The sequence below is a fragment of the Acanthamoeba castellanii genome (genome assembly GCF_000313135.1).
Source record: "Acanthamoeba castellanii str. Neff unplaced genomic scaffold scf7180000084568, whole genome shotgun sequence".
NCBI lineage: Eukaryota > Discosea > Longamoebia > Acanthamoebidae > Acanthamoeba > Acanthamoeba castellanii.
In genome coordinates, this window is record NW_004457329.1 from 1269 (window position 1) to 27010 (window position 25742).

Consider the following 25742-nt stretch of genomic DNA (forward strand, 5'->3'; position numbering starts at 1 on the left):
TGCACACGTTTCCGTTTTGTCTGAGTTTGCGCAAGAGAAATGAAACCATTTTGGGATTGGGCGGAAAAAAAAGGCTCCACGGCTCTTTGTGTGTGCTGGCCAGGCAACAGCCATCGATTGAAAGCCCAATCTTTGCAGATGGATCCACCTCAGGAGGGTTACTTTTATGATCGGCTGAACCCTTCGCGACAAACGAGAACCTACAGTGTACACAGCATCATCAAAATCATCAAGGGTCAAGACCAGGAGAAGGGAGATGAACTCGCTTCTCGTACCCACCCCCTCTCTCTCGCTTCCCAATTAACTTGTGACATTTTTTTTGGATCTTTGATTGCCAGCAAGAGCTCCTCCCTTCTCCTTCTCATTCTTGATCCAATGTAGTTCAAAAGTCGCTGTACGAGCTCAAGCGTGACATCGCGCTGCAGAGCAAACGCAATTTCACGCTCGAGAGGGACATTCGCAACCTCGATAAGAAGATCTCTCTTCTCATCCGGAACAGAATCAGCGTGGAAGTACGTTCCACTGCGCATTCCAATCCGCCCCCCTCCAGAAAGCTGATCTCCATCTTTCCTCTCCAGGAAATCATGGCCAACTCGGGCGATCTCTCCCTCATGAACAAGCCAAATGGCCAAATCAAGAACAAGAAGGAGCGCGAGGTACGCAATCGTCCGTCCACAGATGACAACGTGGCACATCACCAATCCTCTTCCTCTTTCACAGGCGTATGGTGAGCTGTTCTGGCTGCTGCAAAACGACACCAAGTACATCGCTACGCTGGCCAGGCTCGTAAATTTGGGTCAAATCGACAACCTCCTCCAGACGGTGATGTTCACCCTCTACGGCAACCAGTATGACGAAATGGAGGAGCACTTGCTCCTTTCAATGTTCAGAGTACGCTTACCTACTCTCTCGCCCCTATTCAATCTTCAACACGTTCTCACTTCTCACGTCACGTCACGTAGACCGTGCTCGACGCAGAGTTTAGGGAGGCGACTGGCATCGGCTCCCTTTTGCGGGCAAACACAGCGCTCACGAGAATGATGACCACCTACACCAGGTACTAGGCCCCGCGATCGAGCGCTGAGAAAGACGCAGCGTCGCGGTTCTTCTCTTGTTTCCTCTGCTCACACCTGGCGGTTACGCTTGCAGACGAGGACCCGGCCAGCAGTACCTCAAGACCACGCTCACGGGAGTACTGTCCAATCTTTGCTCGCAGTCCAACCTCATTCTCGAGATCAACCCGCTAAAGGTGCTGCACGCGCTTTGTTTCCTTTGAGATGCCATTCATCCTAAACCCTTCGTGTTCATCATCATCATCATCAGGTCTACATTGAGATGATCAACGAGTACGAAATCAAGACCGGGCAGAAGTCGACCCTCAACCGTAAGGTCACCGCCGAGGAGGCAGCCGAGAACCCGGAAGTGCAGAACATCATCAGGCCTCATATCCTTACCAACCAACCAACCAACCAACTCCCCCACTTGCCATGCACTCCCTCCAATCTCAACCCCAACCAACTTTGTTGGTGTTATCATCCCCTTAACTTGAGGCACGTATAGCTAAGCTGGATCAAATCGCCGGCGAGTTCATCGGCGCGCTGCTGTCTTCCACCGACCATGTACCCTACGGCATCCGTTGGATATGCAAGCAAATCCGTGAACTCGTCAGGGTAACAATACGCGGCCCCTTCTCGCAACACGCACTCATCATTCAACGCCAAGTTCCGCTCCGAGACTAACGTCTCGTTCCCGTAACAGAGGAAGTTCCCCGAGGCGACCCGCGAGCAGGTGTGCGGTTTGATTGGCGGGTTCTATCTGCTTCGATTCATCAACCCGGCCATCGTCACGCCCCAGGCGTTCATGCTCGTAGAAAACACACTCTCTGCCAACACGAGAAGGAACCTTACACTGGTACTGCCCCTACTCGCCCTGTCCTTGATGGCAAGCCTACTCACCTAGGCTCGTGTGTTTGCGTCGCACAAAACAACACAGCTCGCCAAGATTCTGCAAAACCTTGCCAACAACATCAAGTTTGGCGGTGTAAAGGAATTCTACATGGAGCCTCTCAACGTTTGTATAGACAAGAATAAGGAGACGCTCAACGAGTTCCTTGAAGGGCTGACTGCGGTGGAGAACCTTGAACAGCACCTCAACGTACGTTCTTTCCGCCCGTCGCGCACTCGCCCGAGTGCTTACCTTTAGCCGAGAAAATCTGTTCATCACTGATCCTCGTTCGTGTGTACAGTTGGACAAGTACCTCGCCCTGGAGCGAACCAACGAGAATATGATCAATATCTCCTTCAACGAAATGTATTTTATCCACGAGATGCTTCACCTGCACAAGAACAGCCTGGTACGCGTCTCATTCTCTCTTTATCGCGTTCTTTTTCTTCCCTTTCGCTCTTCGTTGAATCGAGCACCGCGGTTAACGTCGCGCATCTGCGTGTAACAGTGCGTGGAAGACAGGGATCCCCTGGGGGCACTCCTGGACAAGATGGGACCCGCGCCATCACAGCTTCCCAAGAAGGACAACGCCAACATCGACCTCGTCCTCTCCGATAGTTTCAGGGAGGAGGGTGCGTGGCTTTGCCCCCCCCCCAACAACGTTGTTCTCCACCAGACACGGGCTGATCCCAATGTCTGTGTTACCCTCCACAGATGTCCAGATCAACGGGAAGCTGACGCCGGAGCAGATGTACGCCGAGACCAAGTTCCTGTTGTTCACAATCATCAAGTCGCTGCCCGAGAAGGAGGTCAACGAATGTGCGACGGTCGAGGCCACCCTCAACGCGGCCTGGAAGTGGGCGAAAGAGCACAGTGACAAGGTACTCCGCGCATCACGCTTTTCGCGGATGTTGCAAGCTCGCTATATGTAACCTCGTCGCCACAGCACCTCCTAGAGAAGATCAAGAGGATTCAGAAGAACTGCCAGGATCTGGTCAAGGTCGGATACCTTAAGGAGAGCGACAACTACGCGCAGCTGAGGAGGGATGCCGTCCAGGTACGAGTCGGGAGCTTGAGACAGCACACACACACACACACACACAGACACACACACACACACACACAGACACACACAAAGGCTCATGCTTGATTCTCTCCACAGGAGCTGTACAACTACGAGGAACAGAGCAAGAAGGCGCGAGTGCTGCTCGAGCGTTTGGACAGCGTTTTGAAGAACGTCACCAACCACCAGAAGTTCCTCGAGGACCAATACGGTTTGAAGCCCCCCCCCCGTCTTTGTATTCGCTACCCCCCCGAGTCCTCACCGTGTTGGGCTGCTGCCACCCGTACAGAGGCCTACAAGAAGTACCTCCAGGACGTTACGAGCAAGTGCGGCGTGCAGACATCCAACGGCAAGACCAAGAAGAAGAAGGACAAGGTGAAAAGCGGAAAGGAAGCGGGTCCGTTCAAGTTCCCCTACAGCCAGCTCGAGAAGGATGGCATCATCAAAGAGTCCTCCGTCCCCAAGGAAAAGAAGTACGGCTCCTCCCCTGGTCTCGGAGCCTTCACCACTTGCTAGATCCTCAATTAATTCCTTCCCTCTCTCGCCTGCGCTACGCAGGAGCAACATCGCTTTCTATTTTTCGTCGTCGATGCCGGGCGTGTACAAGGTCGTGGTCAAGTTTCGCGCAGTCAAGGTCACGGACATGGAGCTCGAGCTGGCCGACCTGCTGGAGCGGCAGCAAGAAAACAGGCTCGACTACATCACCGAGTACCTCACCTTCGACGTCAACCTCCTCCTTCACCTCCTTAACACCCATTTTGTATCCAAATAATTTGCTATGCCCATTTCAATCCACACTACAACAATAGAAGACAGTTAGTTGTCCTCCCCTCGTCACCTTCATCATCATCTTCTTGTCTCGCGGTGCTGACCTTTTTAGGGCTTACAGCTCGCTACCCATCTTAGAATTGACTGCCCAGGTACCGAGTAAAACAACGAAAGAACATCATGACGTCGCAGCATCGGCTTATTAGCCTGCTGGGCTGCCTTCTCCTGGCTGTGGCCCTTGCCCTGGCATCGGGTTCCACGCTGAGGCAAGAGGAGACGGTTCAAGAGCAGTTCGCTTCTTTCGTCGCCCGCTTCGGCAAGACCTACGGCGACGACCGGGACGAGTACTCCCGCAGGCTGGCCATCTTCTCGCGCAACCTTGCCCGCATCGCCGAGCTCAATGCCAACAGCGAGGTTCGTGCTCCTGAACCTTTTCAATCGAGTGAGTGGATTGAGCTGACTGTTGACCCCCATGGTGTTGTGTCGGCCACTAGGGGGTGCTGCACGGCGTGACCAAGTTTGCTGACATGACGCCGAGTGAGTTCGAGCAGCGCGTGCTTATGCGCCCGCCGCCCCTGCCTGAGAAGAGGCCTCAGTTTCTGCCCAACTCCATCGACTTCAACGTACTGCCCCCCCCCCAACCTCCAACGCTCCCTGCTTCTCATCACCTTGCGCGCAGGCTCCGGCACCTGTGGCTTTTGACTGGCGCAACAAGGGGGTGTTGACCGAGATCTACGACCAGGGGAGCTGCGGAGCCTGCTGGTACGAACTTCCACACTCCACATCAAACCAAATGCATAGCAAGCGCGGCCGCGCTCACCGTTCCGCTTCGTGAACTGTGATCACTGGCGCAGGGCGTTCTCGGCGACGGAGAACATCGAGTCCATGTGGGCCATCGCCGGACACAAGCTTGTGAACCTTTCCATGCAGCAGATCCTCGACTGCGACACTAACGATTTCAGTTGCGCCGGTGGATGGCCTTATCTCGCCTTCGACGTGAGCGAGCCCTCAAGAAACCTATCAGTGTACATTTGAGTGTGAAGGCAAGACTGACGTGGAGCGGGTGTGTGTGTGTTGTTAGTATGTCCTGTCGGCTGGACTGGAATCGCTGGCTAGCTATCCCTACGATGGCATGATGATGTTCCCGTGTGGCTACAACGCCAGCGAGGTTGTGGCGAAGATCAACGGCTACACCTATGTCGGTGATGGAGACGAGAACCAGATGGTGCTTGCCAACCACCACCTCCGCTGCTCTTGGTCATGCGCGTCTATCTCTCTCTCACACTCCCTCACACAGGCCAACTTCGTAGCCAAGTTGGGACCCATATCCGTCTGTCTGAATGCTCCGCCGAGTTGGTCAAGCTACACTGGTACCGACAGACACAAAGAAGCAGTGTGCGGTGGCTGGTTGTGACCTGCTCTTTCATGCAGGTGGTGTCTATCCAGCAAGCGAATGTGATCCCACGAACATCAACCACTGTGTGCTCGCAGTGGGCTACAACACGACTGCCAACCCGCCCTATTGGATCATCCGCAACTCATGGGGCGAGGATTGGGGTACACCGCCCTCCCTGTTGCTTGATGAGGGCTTCCACAACCAAACTCACACATTCCTCCAGGCATGAAGGGGTACATATACCTCGAGTTCGGCAAGAATGCCTGCGCCGTGTCTGAAGCCGCTTCGTCGGCCATTGTGGTGTAGTTACTTCCTGAGAAGGAAAAAAAGGAAAAGGAAAAGGAAAAATGGACACAGGACAATAAATAGCACCTCGGGCCAGTGAAGCAAAGGAGAGATTCTGGATCACTTGACTGTTTTTGTGCCCTTGTATCACGGTGCGTTAAATCTGGCACAATATACGCTAGATTACCGTGATTCATCTCCTGATGGCGACGAACAGCGGGCAGCCTCTTTCGACCCCCCCCCCGCACTGCACACGTGGCTGACGTTGGGCACCTGGTTTGGTTGCGTGCACCGAGCAGACCTCGCGCCAAGAAGTGATGTGCGACTTCACGGAGCTGTTTGGGGAGGAAATAGTGCTGCTGGTGTTCTCCTTCCTGCCTGTGGCCGACCTCCACCGTGCCGCACGCGTCAACACCACATGGATGCGGATTGCCCTCGACCAGCAGTACTGTCCTCTCCATTATCCCTCATGGTGTGCGTGTGCGTGTGCGTGTGCGTGTGTGCGTGTGTGGTGCGTGTGTGTGTGTGTCGATGGCTAACCGGGTCTCCCTTGGCACTCTTGAACCGAAGGCTGTGGAAGATCCGGTGCAAGAAGCGCGGGCGGAGGAGCGCGATGGAGCACATGGTGGCCTACTACAAATCCAAGAAGCGCTCCGTGCCCTGGCGCGAGATCTACTCCGTCCTCTACCACCAGCACCAGGCACACACGCCGCCTCCACCACCTTCTCTCCCCTCTCCCCTCTCCTCTCTCCTCTCCCCTCTGTTCTCTCTCTTCCACCACGTGGCGACTCACCCAAGCCCACAGTTTTCGCCAACGGACAAATCCGAGCACATTTCGCTCACCGAGGACGACACGGTCGCGGTACAGCCCCGGGCTTGCCTCGTCTCTTGTCGGGCTTCTGCTGCTGCTGCTGCTGCTGCTGCTGCTGCTCACAGCTGTGTCGGCGTTGTGGGCGAGCGTAGACGGCGCAGGACTACTCGAACGTGACGGTGAAGTGTCGGCAGCGCATGGTGCCATCGGCGTGGCAGCCGTTCCACTACTACCAGATACTCGTCGTCGAGAAGAAGTACACCCACATGTCCATCGGCATCACCGACCGCGACTGGGAGGTACGCATATGCACCTCCTCCGTTTGCGTGGGGGAGCGCCACACCGCTGTATGTCGTGTCTGACGCGCCACCTTCCTCCTCTTCCTCCTCTTTCTTCTTCTTCTTCCAGTACACCGGCAATCTGGTGGGCTTTGGGCAGAACTGCTACAACTACGCGTTCCACAGCAACGGGCTCATCCTCCACAACTCCAACTCGGAGGTGTCCAAGGTTGGCCTCTTGAAGGGCGCCCGCGCGTGCTCTCTGTTGGTCATTGCTCCCCAGGCCCACCCGCATCGGCTCACAAGGCTCGCGTGTGGGGTGTTGCAGGTGCCGATGTATGGGACGGGCGACAGCGTGGGGCTGCTGGTGCAGTACGAAGACAAGACGAAGCGACCAGCCGACGGCGAGCCGTCCTCGCACACCGGCGTCACGCTACAATCCCGCACGTCCTCGTCCGCCGCCGGGACGGGAAGAGAAGGAGGGGAGAGCAACGGCGCCGACGGGGTATCGTCGGCGATGACCATCGACACGGAAGCGGGAAACGAAAAGCATCACAGCGGCGACGATGAGGCCGAAGTGAGTGCAGAGAAGGCGGAGGTGAACGCCGATGGGGACGATAGTGGCGAGAGGGATTTTGGCGACGGCGGCGACGGCGAAGGTGCCGGTGATGGTGAGGATGGTGGGAGTGTGCGAATACGACGCCAGCGCACGCCGATCGAAGTGTTGATGCAGCTGGCAGCGACGGAGCAGCAGAAGCAGCAGGCTTCGATGTCGTCCGACGCGTCGGAGTCGGAGTCGGCTCAAGCAATGACCGAGCGGCCGCGGAAAGGACTCAAGCTGGTGCTATACCTGTTCCTGAACGGGCAGTGGTGCTACACGTGGAACTACACCCGGCTGCCGCCTCACGCCGAGATCGCCTTCACGGTGGCGCTCAACGGCACCGGTGCCTGCGTGGCCCTCAACAAGGAGGAGGACCCGGCCCACCGAGAGAAGCGCCAGGAGCTCCGCCGAGCCAACGCCATAACAGCTGCCACGCTCCACCTTCCACCACCCCTCACACCACCCAACTCATAAAGCTTCACACTCTGTGCATCACAACGTAAGCCAAGCCTATTTGCACGTTGTTGGGTGAAACCTCAACAAGTTTTCAGTGACTTTTCCTCTACAAGTTGCTCACCGAGGCCAGCAAGCGGAAGTCGTGAAGACGGAGAAGAAGAGAAGGCAACAGGGGAATGTGGGTCGAGTTTGGATGTGTGGGAGCGAGTGCGGTGTTGTGGGGCAGCACGTTCGTGCCGACCAAGGAGTTTCCGGTGGGGGACGGGTTCTACTACCAGTGGATCATGGCCCTGGGCATTTGGCTAGTGGGCCTCATCGCCAACCTGGTCCTCGACTCGCCACCCTTCCAGCCCATCGCCATGCTCGGCGGTGTGGTCTGGGCCACCGGTGCCTGCCCTGCCCTCCGCATTGCACCTCTTCCTCGTCCTGCCCCGCACGCTGACCATTTCAGTCAACCACAGGCAACCTCATGACGGTGCCCATCGTGCGACTCATCGGCCTGGGCCAGGGCATCCTCCTGTGGGGCACTGCGTGTCTGGTACGTGCAGGCACCACCGCCACCCGAGCCGAGGACTTTGCGTTGACGGCGTGGAGTCGGTGTGGCTCGTTCGTGAGTTGTCAGGTGATGGGCTGGGCGTCGGGCGCGTTTGGCCTGTTCGGGCTGCACCAACAGACCGTGTCGTGGCCCGGGCTCAACTACATCGGAGTCGCCACCGCCGTGCTGAGTGGTACCCTACCTTTGCTTTGAACCTCCCATGTCCATCCGCTTCAGAGCTGACGGCGTGGTGCGGCCCGGCAGGCGTGTGCTTCGTGATGATCAAGCCCACCGATGAAGGAGCCGCCCAGGGTGGCCCACCACACCCGGCAGACAGCGAAAGGCAGCAGGACCCGGAGGAGGCCAGGCCGCTGTTGCCGAGCAAGGCCCTTCTCGGACGTCTGCCGTCTGGGCTGCCAAAGTCACCCGCCGAGTCCCAGCACCTGCGCAGCCACCGGCGCGAGGAGAGCGAGATGGCCAGCTTCGGCCTCATGCTGCACGAAGAGACGGAGCCGGGAGATGTGATGTACCAGAGCAAGGCCAAGGAAGTCGCGGCTGGTGGTGACGGTGGCGGCGGTAGGCGGCCGATGTCCCTGCGCCGGCGGTTCCTCCACTTCGTGCACATGGAGGACCACGAGGACTTGCGACACGTGATGATGCACTACTTCCACCTTGACGCGCTCTCGCTGCGCAGCGCCGACGCCACCCGTAAGCACTGCCTGCCCGTCACCCTCTTCCACCTCGACACCATGCCCTCCGCCCAGAAGCGCATCCTCGTACACTTCCACTTTGCCCGCTTCAATGCTCTTCATCTCCCACCCTGGCGGGGCTCACACTACTGAACGCAGGGCGTGGTGATGGCGCTGGCGGCCGGAGCCCTGTACGGTGTGGCGTTCAACCCCACGCAGTGGCTCATCGACAACCGCCCCGACGGCCCACGGCAGGCCATCTACTACGTACCTCTTGCCGCCACCACACGACTGGTTCGTCGCTGACGCTGCAAGGCGCGCTCGTGCGGTACACGTTGTGGCGTGGGTGCAGCTCTACTCGCACATATGCGGGATTCTGCTGACGAGCACGGCCTACTTCGTGGTCTACGGCGTGCTGACCCGCAACCACCCGCAGGTGTACCCGCAGGTCACCCTTCCCGCCATCCTCTCCGGCGTGATGTGGGCACTCGGTACGCCAACGCAACGCAACGCAACGCAACGCGCAACGCAGTCTGACGATGAAGAGGTTACCATTGCGGGGTGCAGCTCAATTGTGCTTCTTTGTGGCGACGACGGGCCTGGGGATGGTGATCACCATGCCCATCACGACCGTGGGTCCGGGCGTGGTGGCGTCGCTGTGGTCGGTCTTCGTCTTCCACGAGATCCAGGGCCGACGCAACTACCTCACGCTCGTCGTCGCCATCGGCGTGAGCGTGTGCGCCATCGCCATGATCGCCCTCTCCTTCTAGCCCCGACATAACGCTTGTCAATAGTGGTGGTGGAGCACCACACACACCGGACGAGGTACCACCACGCCAGGCTGACGACGATAGCGACAGAAAGATGATATATACTTTTCGCGAGGTGGAACGTAAAGGAAAGAGGGAGGACGAGTATGCGATGCGATCGATCAGTCGTAGTGGCCCTCGTCCTCCTCTTCCAACTTCTTGCCGGCGCTGCCGGTTTCGCTGGTGTCCGAAATAGAGGCCACCTAGAAATGTAATGTAATATTTATTCAGTCGTCAGCGCACACGCAACAGTACACCACCACTTCGAGAAAAAGGGAGAAATGTTTGGGGGGGGGCGAGCCGAACCTTGAGGTCGAGGATGAGGACGGAGATGGTGGCGAGGCAGAGGGTGCTGCCCACGATGATGAGCTTGACCTGGAACGAAATGAGGGGTCCCCACACGAACGGACAGATCGCGCCGATGCTCTGCCAGAACTTGAGGTTGCCAAACGCCGGCTCTGTGCACCACCCCGCGCGCGCGTCGAGTTAGCACACAGAGGTGTGTGGTGTGTGTGTGTGTGTGAGTCACACGGTACCGGTGTTGTCGGAGAAGAAGACGGACATCATGAGGGGCGGGAAGGTGTTCCAGCAGGCGTCGGCGACGCCCAGCACGGCCGCGCTGAGGAACAGGATCCAGAAGTCGTCGTGCAGGGTCTTGATGTCGGAGATGTTGAGGAAGGTCAGGTAGAACGCGATGAAGGAGCCGTGCGCGATGAACCCCACGATCAGGTACAGCCGCTTGCCCACCACGTCCGCCATGCGGCCCAGCAGCACGCTGGCCGCCGCGTCAAAGGCACCGTAGACCGCCATCACGAAACCTGCGCGCGCGAACGACAGTCAGACGTGTCGTGTGTGTGTGTGTGTGTGTGTGTGTGTGAAAAGCAGTGGGCGAGTGCGCCAGGGCAGGTACCGATCCACTCGAGGCCCTTGGCCTGCTTGACGATGTCGCTGTTGAAGTCGCCCGGCACGAAGCTTTGCTCCATGCCCGAGTAAATGCACACCGGCACCTGCAGGTGGTACACAACGGGCGTCACTGATTGCTAAGACGTGCGTGTGCGTGTGCGTGTGCGTGTGCGTGTGCGTGTGCGTGTGCGTGTGCGTGTGCGTGTGCGTGTGCGTGTGCGTGTGCGTGTGGTCTTGCGTGTCGAATCGTACCATGAGGAGCATACGGGGATCCATCAGCAGCCGCAGCACGTCGCCGGCATTGCCGAACACTCTCGAGGCAATGCCCGGGCGGGTGCCAACCAGCTCCGAGTTCACTGTGCGCAGCGCCGTAAGACCTCAGCCACAGCGAGCAGAGAAAGGCCCACACTGAGGAGGGGGGATTGGAGCGTACCGCCCTGCCTCTCGACGAGGAGGCGATCGCTGGCGTCGGTCCCCTTCCGCTCCTTCTCCGTCACCTCCTTGCCCAGCGTGAGGAACAGCAGCACGCCGACGACCGCCACGCCCAGGAAGATGTAGAACAGAATATCCCTGCGTTTCACAACACCAGCGTTCGCATTGTGTGTCGTGTGTCGTGTGTCGTGTGTCGTGTGTCGTGTGTCGTGTGTCGTGTGTCGTGTGTCGTGTGTCGTGTGTCGTGTGTCGTGTGTCGTGTGTCGTGTGTCAGTCATGAGTGAGTGGGTGGGGGTGTGAAATAGAATCAAAGGCTTCTGGGCAAGGAGTGGGGTGCGAATTACCGAGCTTGGTCCTGGTTACTGCCGCCGTACATGAAGATGCAACCGGCCACCAGGTTGCCCACCACTTGGGTCAACTGTGGAGGGAAGAAGCCAACGCCAACGCCAAGGACGCCACGCGGGTGAGAAGCAGATGACCACCCCACCACAAGCGCGACGCGGCAAAGACCAAATAGAGTGGCCGACCTGGAAGATGCAGAAGAAGATGCCCGTGAAGAGGCCCATGGCCGACTTGGATTCCTTGTTTTGCGAGCGAGCATAGTTCGACGCAGCCGCGGTCAGGTAGGATCCTGTGCAGACGAGAGGGCGTTATTTCCATCGCGAGCGTGCGTGAGTGCAGTGATGGTGGTGGGTGGTGGTGGGTGGTGGGAGACGTACCCTGAGCAGTCCAGAGGACGCCAGCGCCGCAACCGAGCACGACCGCAGCAGGAATCAACGTGCCTGGGCGCAAGAGCGGTGGAGGAGGAGGAGTACGACGGGCGCGTGTGTCAGTGTGAGCCAACACCCCCAATTCGCACGAACAATGGGGCTATACCCCAGGCAGGGTAGAGGTTGGCGGCGGTGAGAGGGATGTAGGCCGCGCCGCCCACCAAGAGAGCGAAACGAGGCGGAAGCAGATTGGCGATCTTCAGAGTAGGCGGGGACACGACACGACACACACACACACACACGACACGACACACACACGACACACACACACGACACACACGTGCGGGCGTATCACGCAACACGCACACCCACGACACAACAACGGAGTCAGACTTGGCCGTGATGTTTGCTTGAAAAGCGCGAGCGACGTACGGGCGAGGCGATGAACAGGGACGAAATGCAAAACGAGGCGTAGAGCGCCGCAAGCGACCAGAACCTGGAGGAGGAGGAGGAGGTGATCATAAGGAGAGCCCCGATCAGAGCAGTGTCGGGAGTGGAACGACGTCGGCAGGAGAGCAAGGCCGTGCGTACCCCATTTTGCCGGGGACCAAGCTCGACTCCAGGTTCTGGGTGGTCCTGCGTAGCGGGGAGGTGGGCGAGTGTTAGCGCGAACCTCCCATGACCAACGCTCCACGTACGCGGGAATACCCGGCGGGCTGGCCCCTCACTAATCACTTTTAAAACCTCTATTTTTGTCACATTATGTGACAACAAAATCAGAAGGAGAGATGGGGGGGGAGGTACGAGAAGGCAAAGAAAATGAGGAAGAATGAGACGCTGAGGATGAGGGCATTGAAGAGATGGCGCTTGCCGCCGCCCTCGGCCTGCGGCGGTTCCAGGGCTTCATAGCCTCCTCGTCGCTTGGTCGGGTCCTCCATTCTGTGTCTGTTCTCTCGATCGGTGCTGTTCTCTCGGCGGGCGGCAAACACAAACAACCAGGACCACAAACCAACAGCCAACTTCCTGTCTCCCCACCGGCTTTCTCCTGCGGTCTTTCACGACGGCCGGTTCGCGCTTCTTACATTCTCGGGCGTACACGGTCAATTCCCGCATTGAAGTTTCGGAATTTGAGGAATGAAGATAAAATGCGCAACTACTGGAACGCGTCGAGGAGTTGTCGCCACTCGGTGAGAAGGTCGGCCGTGGTCTTGGCGCCGTGGATTACACCGTCGCGGGTGCGCACGCTGACAGTGCCCTCGGTACGCTCGCGCTCGCCCACGACCAGGATGTAGTTGTACTGCTTCTCCTGTGCCTCCTTGATCCGCTTGGGCAGCGTCAGCTTCGTCCGGCCGTCCAGGTCCACGAAGAACTCGTTGAACTTGTCCTCCCTGCCATCACACCGGCCGGTCCGAGCCATCATCAGCAACCACGATAGAGTACTCAAAGGGTCGGTCTAGACTAGTCTTGTGCAAGGAGTGGTAGTGCTGGGCGTACCGCTGCTTCTGCAGCTGAGCGTGGACCTGCTTGGCGTAGTCGTAGTGATCGTCAGTGACTGGCAGGATGACGCTTTGCCGCGGAGAGAGCCAGAAGGGCCACTTGCCCGAGGTGTGCTCCAGCAGGATCGCCATCATCCTACATACACCACACGTCCGTGTTCGCGACGACGTCGTGAGTACGAGCCGCAGGGTATGAGGGTCTGGGCCAAGGTTTGTCACCTTTCGACAGAACCGAAGATGGCCCGGTGGATCATGACCGGCGTGTGGTAGGCATCGTCCAGGCCCTGGTACTTGAGCCCGAAACGGAGGGGAAGCTGGAAGTCGAGCTGGATCGTGGCGCACTGGTGCTTGCGCTTGAGCGCATCGGTGACTTCGATGTCGATCTTGGGGCCATAGAATGCGCCATCGCCCTCGTTGATGCGCCACGAGTGGCCGAACCGCGATAGCGACTGCTTGAGCGCGTCCTCGGCCTGTGTGTGTGTGTGTGTGTGTGGTAAAAACGACTTTAAGGTTAGGTCTCGGCCGACAGGGGCAAGCCCTCTGCTCCGAGGGACCCGGGAGGCCACCTTGTTCCACAGGGCGAGCTCGCCCAGGTACTTCTCTGGCCGAGTCGACAGCTGAACAGCGAATTCGAATCCGAAAATGGAGTACACCTGATGAAGTCGCGCAGCAGCCGACAGTGTGAGACCAAGAGGGGTGCTGCCATGGGGGCGCGTGGGGGAGGGGGAAGAGAGGGAGTCGGACCTTTCTCAAAAAGTCGAGGCAGCCACCGATTTCGCTTTCGATCTGGTCCTCGGCACAGAAGATGTGGGCATCATCTTGCTGGAACCGCCGAACACGAGTGAGGCCTAATCAAGAAAAAGGTGAAGGGTTGGTCGTGGACTCACACAAGAAACCAACGCAAAGACGAGACGAGACGAAGCGGTTGATCGCGCACCTGTGAGGGCTCCGGAGAGCTCGTTGCGGTGAAGTACGCCAAAATCAGCAAGCCGCAGCGGAAGGTCTCTGTAGGAGTAGTGTCCGCCGGAGAAGATGAGACAGTGCGCCGGGCAGTTCATCGGTTTGAGGCCCATCACCTGCGCGAGAGAAGAGAATGGGGTGAGCGTGCATTAGCACGACGAAGACTCTCTCGCGTCCTGCGCTTTCCGGAATTGAGCGTACCTCCTCCTTGCCAGCCGACGGGGAGTGGTGATGGTGAGCGCAGGAGTGGCCCTCCCTCGCGTGTCCGTGATCGTGCCCGTGAGCGTGGGACGCGCCCGTGACGGCGAACATGTCGTCCTTGTAGTTTTGCCAGTGGCCCGAAGTCTCCCAGAGCTCTTTGTTGAACACCAGCGGCGTGATGACCTCCTGATAGCCCCGCACCCGGTACTCGTCGCGAACAAAGTTCATCAACCTGGGAGATGCGTTAGTGCTCCACGGCAGCAGATGCCCCACGTGTGCGCGCGTACTTGTTGTAAATCTTGGCGCCGGGCGGCAGGAAGAAGGCGTTGCCGGGGCTCCACTGGTGGAACATAAACAGGCCCTGTTTCTTGCCGATCAGCCGGTGGTCCCTCTTCGCCGCCTCCTCCTGCAAAAAGCAGTACAGGGCTTTTTAGTTGGCTGGCGGCACAGCAAAGATGGAGAGTGAGGGAGGAGGTGATGGACTTGCCTGGAGCGTCAACCATTCCTTGAGAAGCTCTTTCTTCGGGAAGGCGATGCCGTACACTCTCTGTAGAAGTGGGCGCGTCGAATCGCCCTTCCAATACGCACCGGACACCTTCACCAGCTTGAACCCTTTCACCAGGCCCTGTCGTGGTTTGTCGCCAAAGAGGGGCGGTGAGGGAGATGGCGATCGAAGTGTACACCCGACTCAGCTTCCCTCGACTGCGTTGCGCATTATAGAGTGAGGGAGATTACCGTGTGCGGGATGTGGGGTCCTCGGCACAAGTCGATGAACTCTCCACACTTGTAGAGCGTCAGCTCCTCGCCCGCCGGGATGGCCTCGATGATCTCCCTAGACGAGCGCACCTCTGCAGTCAGCCAGCGGATGTGTGACCACGACATGGCTACGTGGAGGAAACTGGGGCCGGCTGAGTACCGCTTAAAGTCGTTGTAGGCAAACATCTGTAGGGCAAAGTCGCGCGACACGGTCATCCGCTCAAACTGTCTCTTCTCCTTGGCAAAGGCCTCCACCCTCTTCTCGAGCTCGGCAAAGTCCTCCGTGGAGGCACCTGTCGCTCCCTCGCCCGGTTGAAGGAAGAACTCGTAGAAGAAACCACCTACGGTCGGGCGCGAGTGGAGGTGTAAATGTCAACCGTTGCCACACACAAACAACACACACACACATGCGGTTGACTAAGTACGTACCCAGGCCGCCCTTTTCATCGGACAGGGCCGGTCCGTCGCAGAGCTGGACCTTGGCCGACGATTCTGCGTGTTCCCCAGTTGCAGGGGAATACTCGCGCTCAATCGCAAGACCCAGGAGGTGCGAAGCGGAGTGCCAGAACACCCCGGCGCCCTCAGGGGGAATCGAACTGGGCGATGGCACAGATGAGGAGGTGAGCCCACAAGCAGGTAAGGTAAGTCGATCACCACCATCAAAGGCATGACGGCTACCTTGAGCAGCTCCAGGTGACAGTCCTGCTCGAGCGGTCGGGACGCGTCCCACAACTCGCCGTTCACGCGCGCTACGACCACCTCGCGAGCCAACCCCTCGGATATGCCTGGCCGAGGGTCAGAGTATGCCAGGTCGACCACACGTTCAACACCACGAAACATGTCACACAGGTTTCTCTGTGCGTACTGGCAGCGACTTGAAGTGGGGTGGTGGACGAGGAGGTATCGATGATCCGGCCATCGGGTAGGGTGATCTTGATCGGGTGGGGTCCTTCTCCCGCAGCGGCCTGCGCTTCCTTGCCGGTCTGCTGTCGTTCCCACTCCTCGCGCCACAGCTCCAAACGCCGCTGCATGAACGGCGGCAGCGACGACGGGGCCTTTCCTGGGCGTGCTTCGGCCGGCACTGCACGGTTGTTTCATGCTTAGTTGATCTGATTTAACTTTTACTTTATTGATCATTAATTGTTACAAAGGTATGCAGTGTACCGGCGCGGTGGGTCACAACGGAGGCAGAGGCGAAGCGCCGGAGAAAGGGTCGCTCTCCAGCCAGGCTGGGAGGCCGAACTCGGACTGATCGGGAGAAACATGCGGCCGGGGTCCGCATGCTGCCTGATTTCTGCGCACATGTCCTCTGCTGCGTCAGCAAGAACGATGAGGCTGGCACCCGCCCCATCGATCTGCGAACAGACGCAGCCGTTGCAGAAGCCGCACCAGCGCCCCTTCTCATCTTGTCTTTGTCTAGAATAATGAACAGCAAGAAAGAAATAAAAGATATATGGCTGAGAAAGTGCTTTATAAAAAATCAGCGAGATGAGTTGGAAGCCAGAGGTGAGCGTGGAGGAAGCCAGCGCACTGCTTGCGAAAGTCTATGGCCTGGTTGGAGAAAGTGTGACGGCACTGCCCGGCTACGACGACGCCGTACCCCCTCCAGTCCCCACAGCTAATGGGAGCATTGCCACTCCGCTGACGTCAATGGCTATGTTTGGGTGAGGCAGAACTTCTGCGTCAGGACGGCCGACGGAGGCAAGTACACCCTCAAGTTTTCTCACTTCGGCGAGAGCGAGGGTACGGCAGCTGCAGCTGCAACCATTCGGCTTCGAGTGGCTCGCGTCTATCGCCTTACACGCCGAGCGCCGCAGGGTTTCTTGACATGCAGAATCAAAGCATGGAGTGGCTGGTGAACAAGGGACTGTGCGCTCCGGCTGCTATTCCCTCCGTCTCTGGCGCACTCATTCCGCAAGTCACACGTACATTCGTGCTCGCTTCCTTGGATTGTGACCTGATGACTTCCTGTTGGCTGACCCCGTTCGTGTCTCAGTGAAGAAGCCCGGCGGCGGAGAGGAGCAGACCTTTGTGCGCTTGCTCAAGTTCATCGAAGGTAGCACTCTCATGCATGCCGCTCCCTCTCCGCAGCTTTACCACTCTGTGGGCGCGTTTGCGGCCAAGATGGATCAGGTACTGTTCCCAACGACGTTTGGCCAGAACACAACGACTTACATGCCCGGCAGGCCTGGACAGGGTTCAGTCACCCGTTCGTACGCACTGACTACGCTTGGGATATCAAAAACCTGATGGGCATGAAACCATACGTGTCGTCCCTCACGCGAGCCGAGACCCCCGCTCCACAGATCAGTTCGTCGGACCCAATGCTCCTTCTTGCTGTACCGCTCCTCCGCTTGCTAATAATGTGTTATTATGCGTCTTCGTTTGTCACAGAACTTGTGGAAGCTGTGTTCGATCAATTTGAGAAGGAGGTCCTTCCGCTCCTCGACTCTATCCCATCTGGCGTGATCCACGTAAGTACTTTGCGAACCCCAAACCGATGAAATGGAGTGTGGCGACGGGTTGACTGAGCGATTCGCTGTGCCACTCCATACAGTGTGACGGTAACGCGCTCAACATCATCGTGGACGAGGAAAGAAACGAGGTGAAGGCATTCATCGACTTTGGCGACGTCTCTCACACCAATCTTGTGAACGAGCTGGCCATCTTGATGGCCTATGCCATGATCGACAAGATCCGCAAGGAGGAGAAAGCCGAGGGTGGGCCTGGAGCGGAGAAGGACACGAGGATACTGGAGGTCGGCAAAAACGTACTGCAGGGCTATGGCCAAGTGAGCCCGCTCTCCGATACCGAGCTGCGGCTACTGCCCTGCCTGGTGAAGGCCCGGCTGGTGACCTCCGTTCTCTTCAGTGCCCACACTTTGCTCCAGCGACCAGAGGACAAGGACTACCTCACGGTACACTCTCAGCCCTGGCCTCTTCTCCTAAGACTGTCCAGCTCATCGACATTGACAGGTGGATGCTCGCCCGGGCTGGATTCTGCTGCAGCTGCTTTCCTCCCGCTCCGACGCAGAACTCCTGGCGACCCTTCGCCCCTGCTGATTGCGGTCTGTTCCCTCGCCAAGTAAGTTCGCACCGTGCACCACCAACGTGCTTCTGCTTTGTTTGGCCTAAGTCGTCAAGGACCCCACTCGCCAATCCACCAAAAAACCGGGGGCCGAGGCTAGATCCTCGTGGTGGCCGCAAAAGAGCCAATATTATTATTTGGGGCGAGAAGCAACTGTCGGCTGATTGATTAGATTGATTTTCTACAACCCGGCGGTGGGGGCATTCGCTCTTGCTTCGCACCTCTTCAGCCTCCTTCCTGCTGGCCTCCTCCTCCTTCCTCTCCAACTGATACGCCGTCGACCACGACGACGAAGACGGAAGTTCGGACCGAAAAGGAAAGAGAATCGAATCGAGGCGGACGGACCCGCAACTGCATCATTTACGACTGATCGAGGTGGCAGTGCCATCTTGCGACGCGAGACGAAACTGAAGAAGTCAGAGAAATTGGTAAAGTGTAAGAGTAGGGCGGACAATCAGCAGAAGTTGCAAGGAGCGCCTGCTACGACGAAGGAAATGGGAGATGTCGTCGTGGGCACGAAGCTGATCCGCAACTTCTTGCTACGCGAGCTAGCATTGCGGCGATGGCTCGAGCAGATTCTTGTCGAAGATCTGAACCCAGCGGGCGGAGCCGCCGATGCGGGCAAGCAAATCACCATCTGGGACAATCTCAAGGACGGCGTGCTGCTCTGTCGCGTCATGCTCACCTTGAAGCCCAATTCCGTGCCCAAGATTCACGAGGAGAAGGCCGTTTTCAGGCGTAAGGAGAATCTCTTCTTCTTCCTCGAGGCCCTCGATGAACACGACTTTCCCGCCAAGAAGAAGTTCACCGTCGCCGATCTTTACGAGGAGAAGAACCTCATCAAAGTCCTGTACGTATTGGGCTTCTTTTTGTGCTCTCATCCTACCTTCACACAAGCGCCACCCCACACCAGCAGCGCTCCTTTGTTTGCACTGTTGGTGCGCCGTGCTTACGCGTGAGCGACACTCGTGTAGGGAGTGTATTGAAGAGCTGGCGAAGATAGCGGTGCTCGAGTGGAACTTCTACTTCAAGCTCAAGTCGGCCGGCGAGATCGAGGAGGAACTCGGAATGACGGAGGGCAAGCTCTTCACCGATGCGGATAAGGCGCGCGCCGTGCGCATCCTCACCTGCCACCTTCAGGTACGTCTCGGTTTCTCTGCGACTGTGTGCGTGTGCGTCGCACATGTGTGTCAGTGGCTCACGATCAGCACCGCTTTGTCGTGCAGGAGACGAGCAAGCGAGCTCAGCGGAACTTTTCCTCGGTCTACATTCCCGCCACCAAGCGGGTGGTGGCGTCAAAGGCGAAGTTGGTCACACGGGAAGCGGCCTCTACGTATGGGATCGGGGCTGGGGCAATCATCGCTGCATCCCTCGGAGCCCAGTCTTCCGGCGAAAGAAGCTCCTCGCTCGCCGCAACCGAATCAGAGGAGATCATCAGCATCAAGGACGCCGAGCCCTCCTCGCCCCGGAGCCAATCACCACGCAAACCCCTGCCGCCGCTCCCATCGCCCCGATCACAGGCCCCCTCGCCACCGTCGCAGGAGCCGGACGCCTCGACTCGGCGGGTCACTGTCGTCACCATCGACGAGGGCCAGGAAAAGGGCAAAGAGAAGGTGCTAGAATTAGAAGACGGCGAGAGCAGCCCCAGATCGGTGATCGTCATCACCCTTTCGCCACGTACATTCCCTCGCGGACGCCAACTTACCGCAAACTTGTTGTGCTGCCATAGTGACGCGCCTTCTGTGTTTTTGCTTTCTTTGTTAACAGAGGAAGAAGAGATCCTGATGCGGGGCGTAGTCAAGCTGCAAGCCCTTCTCCGAGGCAGGCTGGCGCGTGTGAAATACAGGAAGAAGCGTGCGTTCACCCTCCCGCCGCCACCTTTTTGGCATGAGCGGCCACCCCATCGGGCCACCAAAGGGGGCTGACGTTCTACATGCATCGGCTTCGTAGTGAGGAATGCGGCCTACAGAGAAAGCGTGGCCCGTGAAATTGAGAAGACCGAGCAGGACTACGTCGACAACCTTCGACTCCTCTCCGAGGTACCGATTTGTATTCCTTCGTGCCCTGTTTTACTACGGACGCTTGGCTCATGTCCGGGTCTCGTGTGCGCAGGTCTTCTTGGAGCCGTTGCGAAAAGAGCTGGAATCGAAGGACGAGGCCCTCGAAGGGTTCAAGGGAGTGTTTGCAGATATCCAGGTCTGTGCTCTTTTTGGTGGCACGACTGCTGTTTAACGTGATGCTCACTACCCCCTTCATCCCACCGTGTGCTCGCTCCAGGTGATTCGTAACTACAACGGCAAGATGCTGAACGATATCAAGCCGCGTCTCGCCAAATGGCACCCCAACCAGTCGTTGGGCGATATCTTCCTGCAAGTTGTACGCGCATCACCACTCATGACCCGACACCGGCCCCGCTTTTATCCGCTTTTTCGAAATGTGAATGCTCACACTCAACGCCTCCTCGTTGAACAGGCCGCATTTTTGAAAGCGTACACGCAGTACGTCACCAAGTACAACAAGGCCATCGCTCACATCACCAGCCTGAAGAAGCAGATGCCCAAGTTTCGACAATTCCTCGAGGTAATGACGCTTGAGACGCTCTTCGCGGTGATCGTTCCGATCGCTAAGAGCGCTCTGTTCACGTGCTGTGTCCAGGAATGCGCCGAGAAGGCGAATGGCCAGGACATCGCCGCTTTGCTGATTCAGCCCGTCCAGCGTATCCCTCGATACCAGCTGCTTCTCAAAGACCTGATTAGCCACAGCGATCCCGAACATCTGGTATGTGCAGGGCTGTGCCCAGTTCCCGCACCCACCGCCATGGCATAACGGCTGACGCTGTGACACGCCTTCCCCTAGGATTACGAATCGCTCGGGAAAGCTGCGGAGAAGATCAGAGAGGTGGCGGTGTACATAGAAAAGAGGTGCGAGGAGGCCGAGAATATCACCAAGGTCAGCGAGATCCAGTCCAGACTCTTCGGCAAGATAGACGTACGTGTCTCCATTCACCTTCGTAACCGCCTCGGCGATGTGATGTCGCTGGCGCTTGAGGGTTGTCGTGCTAATCGTTGTTTGGCGTCGGTGATTGTCGATCGTGCAGAATCTGGCGCAGGCGTCGCGTAAGTACGTGCGACAGGGCGAGATGGTGGTGTGGTCGCTGGAGAACAAGAAGAAGGAGAACCGAGTCGTGATCCTGTTCAACGACCTGCTGCTCGAAACCAAGCCCATGGTCAAGAAGGGCCGGAAGGGCGAGCCGGACCTCCAGGTCCTCAAGTACCTCCACTCGTGGAACCTCTACCACGTCTCCCCCGCGCCCATGCCCGACACCGAACGTTCGTCTTTCCTCCCCCTTCTTCCCAAGCGCGCACGACAACTCACTTGACGGCGACGGTGCGCGGTGTCAAACGTCGACAGGCGACAAGTTCGGGTTGGCTCTCACGTCGGAGGGCGGCAAGACGGCGTTAGTTAGACTGTACGCCAAGTCCGCCTTCGAGAGGGACGACTGGGTGCGTGCGTTCCAAGCGCTCAGAAGCGATATCGAAGCCAAGCGAAGCGAACACTACGGTATGTGCAATATTAGCTCCTTAGAGTGTCTTCACTCTTCTGATTCAACATCTAAAATTACACAACGGTGTCGCTGCAGAGCGAGTGAGGGACACGGCTCAATCGAAGGCTGCCAGGTACAAGGAGACCATCGAGGGCCGCTATACTTCACCCCTTCTGCCCGAAGATTCCATGATCGCTAGGTACCCCACATGTCAGTTCACGTTGTTGTTGTTGTTGTTGTTGTTGCATTTTCGCGTCGCCAACCCCACCTCTCATCTCCGCAGATCCAGCACAGTGTCTTCACGATGGGAGTCACGGCTGCGTGCCCACACTGCCCGCATCCGGCAGATTCAGGCCCAGTCCGGCGAGGCAGACGCCTCGCTTTCGCTCCCCTCGCCTCCGCGACAACTGAACTCGGGAGAGGTGGAGGCGATTCTCGACCCTGGCTCGCCACGGGGGGTCGATTCGGGCGCCTTCGAGCCGCCTGAAGTGAACGGCGGCGTGCCCGATGCCAAGGATGGCGGCAAGAAGGGCTCGCGAGGTCGACACACCATCACCGAGGGCATGGTAAAGGCCGAATCGCCCTCGCTCTTCTCGCGGCTCTTCCTGCGGAAACGATCCAAGACGCGGTCGCCTCTCCCGCACTACTCCAGCAGCGTGCGATCGCTCAAGACGCAGATCTCCGTTTCTGACCTCAACGGCGTGGAGGCGTCTTCGTCGTCGTCATCGCACCCTGCCGACTCCGGGCTCGGCTCCTCGGTCTCCTGTGCCGACTGCGTGCCATCGCCCAGAATCAAGCAACGCCAGAGCTACCTCCGCGAGGAGAAGAAGCTGGACGACAAGGAGAAGGGCAAGGGCAGGCGTGCGTCCAAGTGCGTATCCATTCAAGCCTCCGCGTTTCTCTTCCGCATTCGTACGCGCGTGCATGGCTCACTCACTTGATCGCGATGTGGCTTCAGGGAGAAACGGAAAAGCGAGAGCAGCACAGACTCCAAGCGGAGCAGCCGGAGCAGTATCAGCAGTATCGGGAAGTCGAAGTCGGCCGACGAGAAGGAGAGCGGCGGGAAGGACGATGTGCGAGGTACACGCCCTGGGCGCTCGCTCTCGACCTCGAGCTCCGCCGCCACGCACCCGCACAGCGACGAGCTGTCATCGTCATCGTCGGGCGGCAAGGCCGGCAAGCTGGACGACGGAATCGGCGGCCCCAGGTCGTCGGAGGTGACGGCCATCATCCAGCGGTCCCGCAGGAGGAAGGGCTCGAACGCCAGTGAGGTGGCATCGACCGACGATGAAAGGGACGAGAAGGAGAAGGCCAAGGAGAAGAGGCGCGAGAAGAAGAAGGCCAGGGCGGAGAAGAAGGCGGCAGCAGCTGCAGCTGCGGCGGCTGCGGCAGCGGCAACTGCAACTTCAGCGGAGACGACCGAAAAGGAAGAGAAGGTGAAGGAGAAGGAGAAGGAGAAGGAGGACCCACAGCAGAATGCTGGCATAGAGGCCGCCAAGGAGGACAAGAAAGCTCGGCTCAAGAGAAAGATTAGCGCGCAACGTCTCAAGGAGGCGATGATTCAAAAGTCTGGGTCATCGTCGTCCCTCTTCCAGCGCATCGTCACCGCGACACCATCCCAACCGCGGTCGGGCTCCGGTAGCGCGATAGAGCATGCCTCTCTCCCGCAGGCTCAGGTACACGACACAAACACACAAACACAAAAACACACACACACGGCAGCACCTGCGCAACGCAACTGCCATTCTCAACCAGCTGTGTGTGTCGTCTTGTGTGCCGTTTACCAGCCTCTTGTGCTATCCGCTTCTGACAACGCTGTCCCCGCGAAGAAGAGGACGGAGAAGAAGCACTCTGGCTCTACATCGCCTACTGGCTTATCGGAAGCCGGTACCGAGGAGGAGCAGCGGCGAAGCGATTCTTCGCCCGATGCTGCACCTTCGGCGAACGGAGAGCACGCCGGCGAAGAGGAGCAGGCCGCGAAGGACACCGAGGCGGCGGAGCAGAAACCGCCAGAGGGTGGCGCGGCGTCGGAGGTGCGGGAGGAGTCGCGAGAGGTGGAACAGGATCGCGAAGCGGGCGAGCAAGGTCGAGAGGGCGACAGCAGGGAGGAGACGAAGGACGGGGATGGTAGGGCGATCAAAGGAGGAACCGAAGAGCACCACGAGCAAGAGCACAAGGAAGAGGAGGAAGCTAACCAGCACCACCACAACAACAACGGCGAGGATGAATCGTCGTCGTCGTCGTCTGGTGATGAAGCGGAGGCCTGTGGAAAGCTCCGGAGGGAGAGGAGGGCGACGGCGGAGGAGGAGAAGAGGAGCGAAGCAAGGAGCACTAGCGGAGACGACATCACCGAATGGAAGAAGGAGGGTGGCATGCTGGGCAAGCGAGTCAACAGCGAACTGAGGCTCGAAACCACAAGGTGCGCCTCCGCGCCTTCTCCTTTCTGTGATTGTGTGCACTCTGACCTAATCGAACTATCGATGGTGTACAGCAATTCGACGTTCACGAAGGAGGTAAGACAGCGCGAGCTGGGCCACCTGCGGTCAATACGGATGCACTCGTTCCGATCGACCCGTTCCAAGTGGGAACAGAAGCAGAGGGAGATGGCGGCGGCAGCGGCTGCGGCGCCGGCAGTGGAGCAGAAGCCACAGCGCTCGCGGAGGTCGAAACCGGAGGACCAGCTCATCTCGCCCACCACGGGCTCCACCGAGCCTTCATCGGCCGACACCTCGCCATACTCATCGCCCGCCTCTTCTACGCCGTCCTCTCCACGCTCCTCCATCTTGGCGGGCAACTGAAGCGCCAGGTCTCTATTTATCGAAAAGGTTCGCACGCCCTGTAAAAATACAATAATTACCCCTATCATCGGATTGTATGCGACTAGCACACCACCATCAAGTCGATGGCATCAATAGCAAAGGCCACACCAACCACATCTCTTCCGCGGACGTGGGAGGGCAGGTGGTGGGAGAATGAACCTTGTGGTGCGTTCCCACGACTTCTGCGGAAATATGCGAGGCGTGCGGGCGCACGGCTGGTGAAAACGGAAAGGAGGAATAGAGCCAGGACAACCGCCCCTTGTCCTTTTCGTCGATCGTCTCTTGGATCACGCCGAGACGAGTGTGCCGAATGAGCCCTGACCCCTAGCACTGCCTTACCATCATCGTTCGACCTGTATCTTGTCGGTAAGGATAGGCTAGTCTCAGGATTGCGCGATCCTTCCGAATTTTGCATCATGGCGAATGAGATTAGAAACATGCTCGACGATCTGACGATCGTGAAGACGACGTCGACAACGACCATAAAGGAGGAGGTGATACTGACCGAGGGCGAGAGGCGAGTCGTGGTGAAGAAGGCGGCCTCCTTCAACGTCACGCGAACGCAAACCTCAAGCCCCAAGAAGAGCATCAAGAAGCGGCACGAGATTGAGGGGGATGACGACCACGAGTTCAGGAACAACTACAAGCAGTCGGTGATCGAGAACAAGAACGACTACTGGCGGCGCATGTGCTGGTGCGAGGTGCAGAAGAGGCGTAAATCGCGAACTACCATTACGTCGATCGACCTGCGAAGCCGATTTGAGCGATACGATCGCTGGGAACGAAAGGATTTTCGACGAGTCGACTGGAAGACTTTCTACGACGAGATGCGACTCGAGAAACCCAGCAAGCCGGACGAGTGGCTCGGCAATCCCAAGTTCCTGGGCGGCGTCTTCGTCATCATGTTCATGCTCTTCTACTGCCTCATCTCCTCGCTCTGAACCCTCTGCACCCGCCCCATCTCTTATTTATTATCCGTTTCACGCTGGCACACAACTGTACACTTACGAAGGGGAGACCTCCTGCCTAGTCCTCCCTTCATTCACTTGTACCACAGAACCGTGGGCGTGAGTAGGCGGCTACTCCACCACTACACACGCTCTTCTTTGTTGATAAAAATGTTGGCAAGACCGAGCTCTCTTCCTCCTCCTCCTCCTTCTTCCGCACTTGCCGTCTCCCTCCTTCTTGAACCTAAGCGA

At 58.2% G+C, this 25742-nt stretch overlaps 9 protein-coding genes and 1 pseudogene across 9 annotated transcripts; 7 read left to right on the forward strand and 3 right to left on the reverse strand.

The window, feature by feature from the left end:
• Positions 1–138: 138 nt before the first annotated feature.
• ACA1_037700 (GTPase activating protein, putative) lies at positions 139–3779 on the forward strand (the record flags this gene model as incomplete). The annotated part of the gene is made up of 17 exons (XM_004335564.1): positions 139–271; positions 382–512; positions 579–656; positions 721–891; positions 963–1057; positions 1150–1249; positions 1324–1422; positions 1551–1670; positions 1759–1911; positions 1993–2154; positions 2246–2353; positions 2453–2576; positions 2659–2825; positions 2891–3001; positions 3107–3218; positions 3297–3480; positions 3566–3779. 17 exons carry the CDS (start codon positions 139–141, stop codon positions 3777–3779), a joined length of 2262 nt encoding a protein of 753 aa, XP_004335612.1.
• A 176-nt stretch (positions 3780–3955) lies between these two features.
• On the forward strand, positions 3956–5477 carry ACA1_037710 (annotated as a pseudogene).
• A 296-nt stretch (positions 5478–5773) lies between these two features.
• Positions 5774–7620, forward strand: ACA1_037720 (Fbox domain containing protein; the record flags this gene model as incomplete). Its single annotated transcript, XM_004335565.1, has 5 exons — positions 5774–5901; positions 6027–6135; positions 6262–6318; positions 6420–6566; positions 6676–7620. 5 exons carry the CDS (start codon positions 5774–5776, stop codon positions 7618–7620), a joined length of 1386 nt encoding a protein of 461 aa, XP_004335613.1.
• A 158-nt stretch (positions 7621–7778) lies between these two features.
• Positions 7779–9596, forward strand: ACA1_037730 (uncharacterized protein; the record flags this gene model as incomplete). Its single annotated transcript, XM_004335566.1, has 7 exons — positions 7779–7989; positions 8064–8140; positions 8225–8330; positions 8402–8913; positions 8986–9093; positions 9179–9317; positions 9394–9596. 7 exons carry the CDS (start codon positions 7779–7781, stop codon positions 9594–9596), a joined length of 1356 nt encoding a protein of 451 aa, XP_004335614.1.
• A 161-nt stretch (positions 9597–9757) lies between these two features.
• On the reverse strand, positions 9758–12618 carry ACA1_037740 (uncharacterized protein; the record flags this gene model as incomplete). The annotated part of the gene is made up of 13 exons (XM_004335567.1): positions 9758–9838; positions 9942–10093; positions 10172–10453; positions 10546–10642; positions 10791–10894; positions 10972–11108; positions 11315–11388; positions 11498–11601; positions 11690–11752; positions 11847–11937; positions 12113–12176; positions 12272–12316; positions 12485–12618. 13 exons carry the CDS (start codon positions 12616–12618, stop codon positions 9758–9760), a joined length of 1428 nt encoding a protein of 475 aa, XP_004335615.1.
• Positions 12619–12833: 215 nt separating this feature from the next.
• On the reverse strand, positions 12834–13308 carry ACA1_037750 (threonyltRNA synthetase, putative; the record flags this gene model as incomplete). Its single annotated transcript, XM_004335568.1, has 2 exons — positions 12834–13068; positions 13175–13308. The coding sequence occupies 2 exons, from the start codon at positions 13306–13308 to the stop codon at positions 12834–12836; spliced, it is 369 nt and encodes a 122-aa protein (XP_004335616.1).
• An 83-nt stretch (positions 13309–13391) lies between these two features.
• On the reverse strand, positions 13392–16124 carry ACA1_037760 (threonine-tRNA ligase; the record flags this gene model as incomplete). Its single annotated transcript, XM_004335569.1, has 12 exons — positions 13392–13646; positions 13731–13829; positions 13921–14024; positions 14114–14252; positions 14338–14569; positions 14625–14763; positions 14821–14962; positions 15073–15169; positions 15254–15386; positions 15523–15673; positions 15772–15878; positions 15959–16124. The coding sequence occupies 12 exons, from the start codon at positions 16122–16124 to the stop codon at positions 13392–13394; spliced, it is 1764 nt and encodes a 587-aa protein (XP_004335617.1).
• A 457-nt stretch (positions 16125–16581) lies between these two features.
• On the forward strand, positions 16582–18155 carry ACA1_037770 (phosphotransferase enzyme domain containing protein; the record flags this gene model as incomplete). The annotated part of the gene is made up of 8 exons (XM_004335570.1): positions 16582–16689; positions 16767–16836; positions 16911–17018; positions 17090–17226; positions 17280–17403; positions 17488–17567; positions 17651–18010; positions 18069–18155. The coding sequence occupies 8 exons, from the start codon at positions 16582–16584 to the stop codon at positions 18153–18155; spliced, it is 1074 nt and encodes a 357-aa protein (XP_004335618.1).
• A 519-nt stretch (positions 18156–18674) lies between these two features.
• On the forward strand, positions 18675–24522 carry ACA1_037780 (RhoGEF domain containing protein; the record flags this gene model as incomplete). Its single annotated transcript, XM_004335571.1, has 16 exons — positions 18675–19030; positions 19155–19320; positions 19407–19857; positions 19948–20034; positions 20131–20219; positions 20293–20376; positions 20458–20556; positions 20653–20958; positions 21037–21168; positions 21278–21509; positions 21592–21741; positions 21821–21923; positions 22008–22595; positions 22683–23400; positions 23512–24143; positions 24216–24522. The coding sequence occupies 16 exons, from the start codon at positions 18675–18677 to the stop codon at positions 24520–24522; spliced, it is 4500 nt and encodes a 1499-aa protein (XP_004335619.1).
• Positions 24523–24980: 458 nt separating this feature from the next.
• On the forward strand, positions 24981–25484 carry ACA1_037790 (uncharacterized protein; the record flags this gene model as incomplete). The annotated part of the gene is made up of 1 exon (XM_004335572.1): positions 24981–25484. The coding sequence occupies one exon, from the start codon at positions 24981–24983 to the stop codon at positions 25482–25484; it is 504 nt and encodes a 167-aa protein (XP_004335620.1).
• Between the last annotated feature and the right edge of the window lie 258 nt (positions 25485–25742).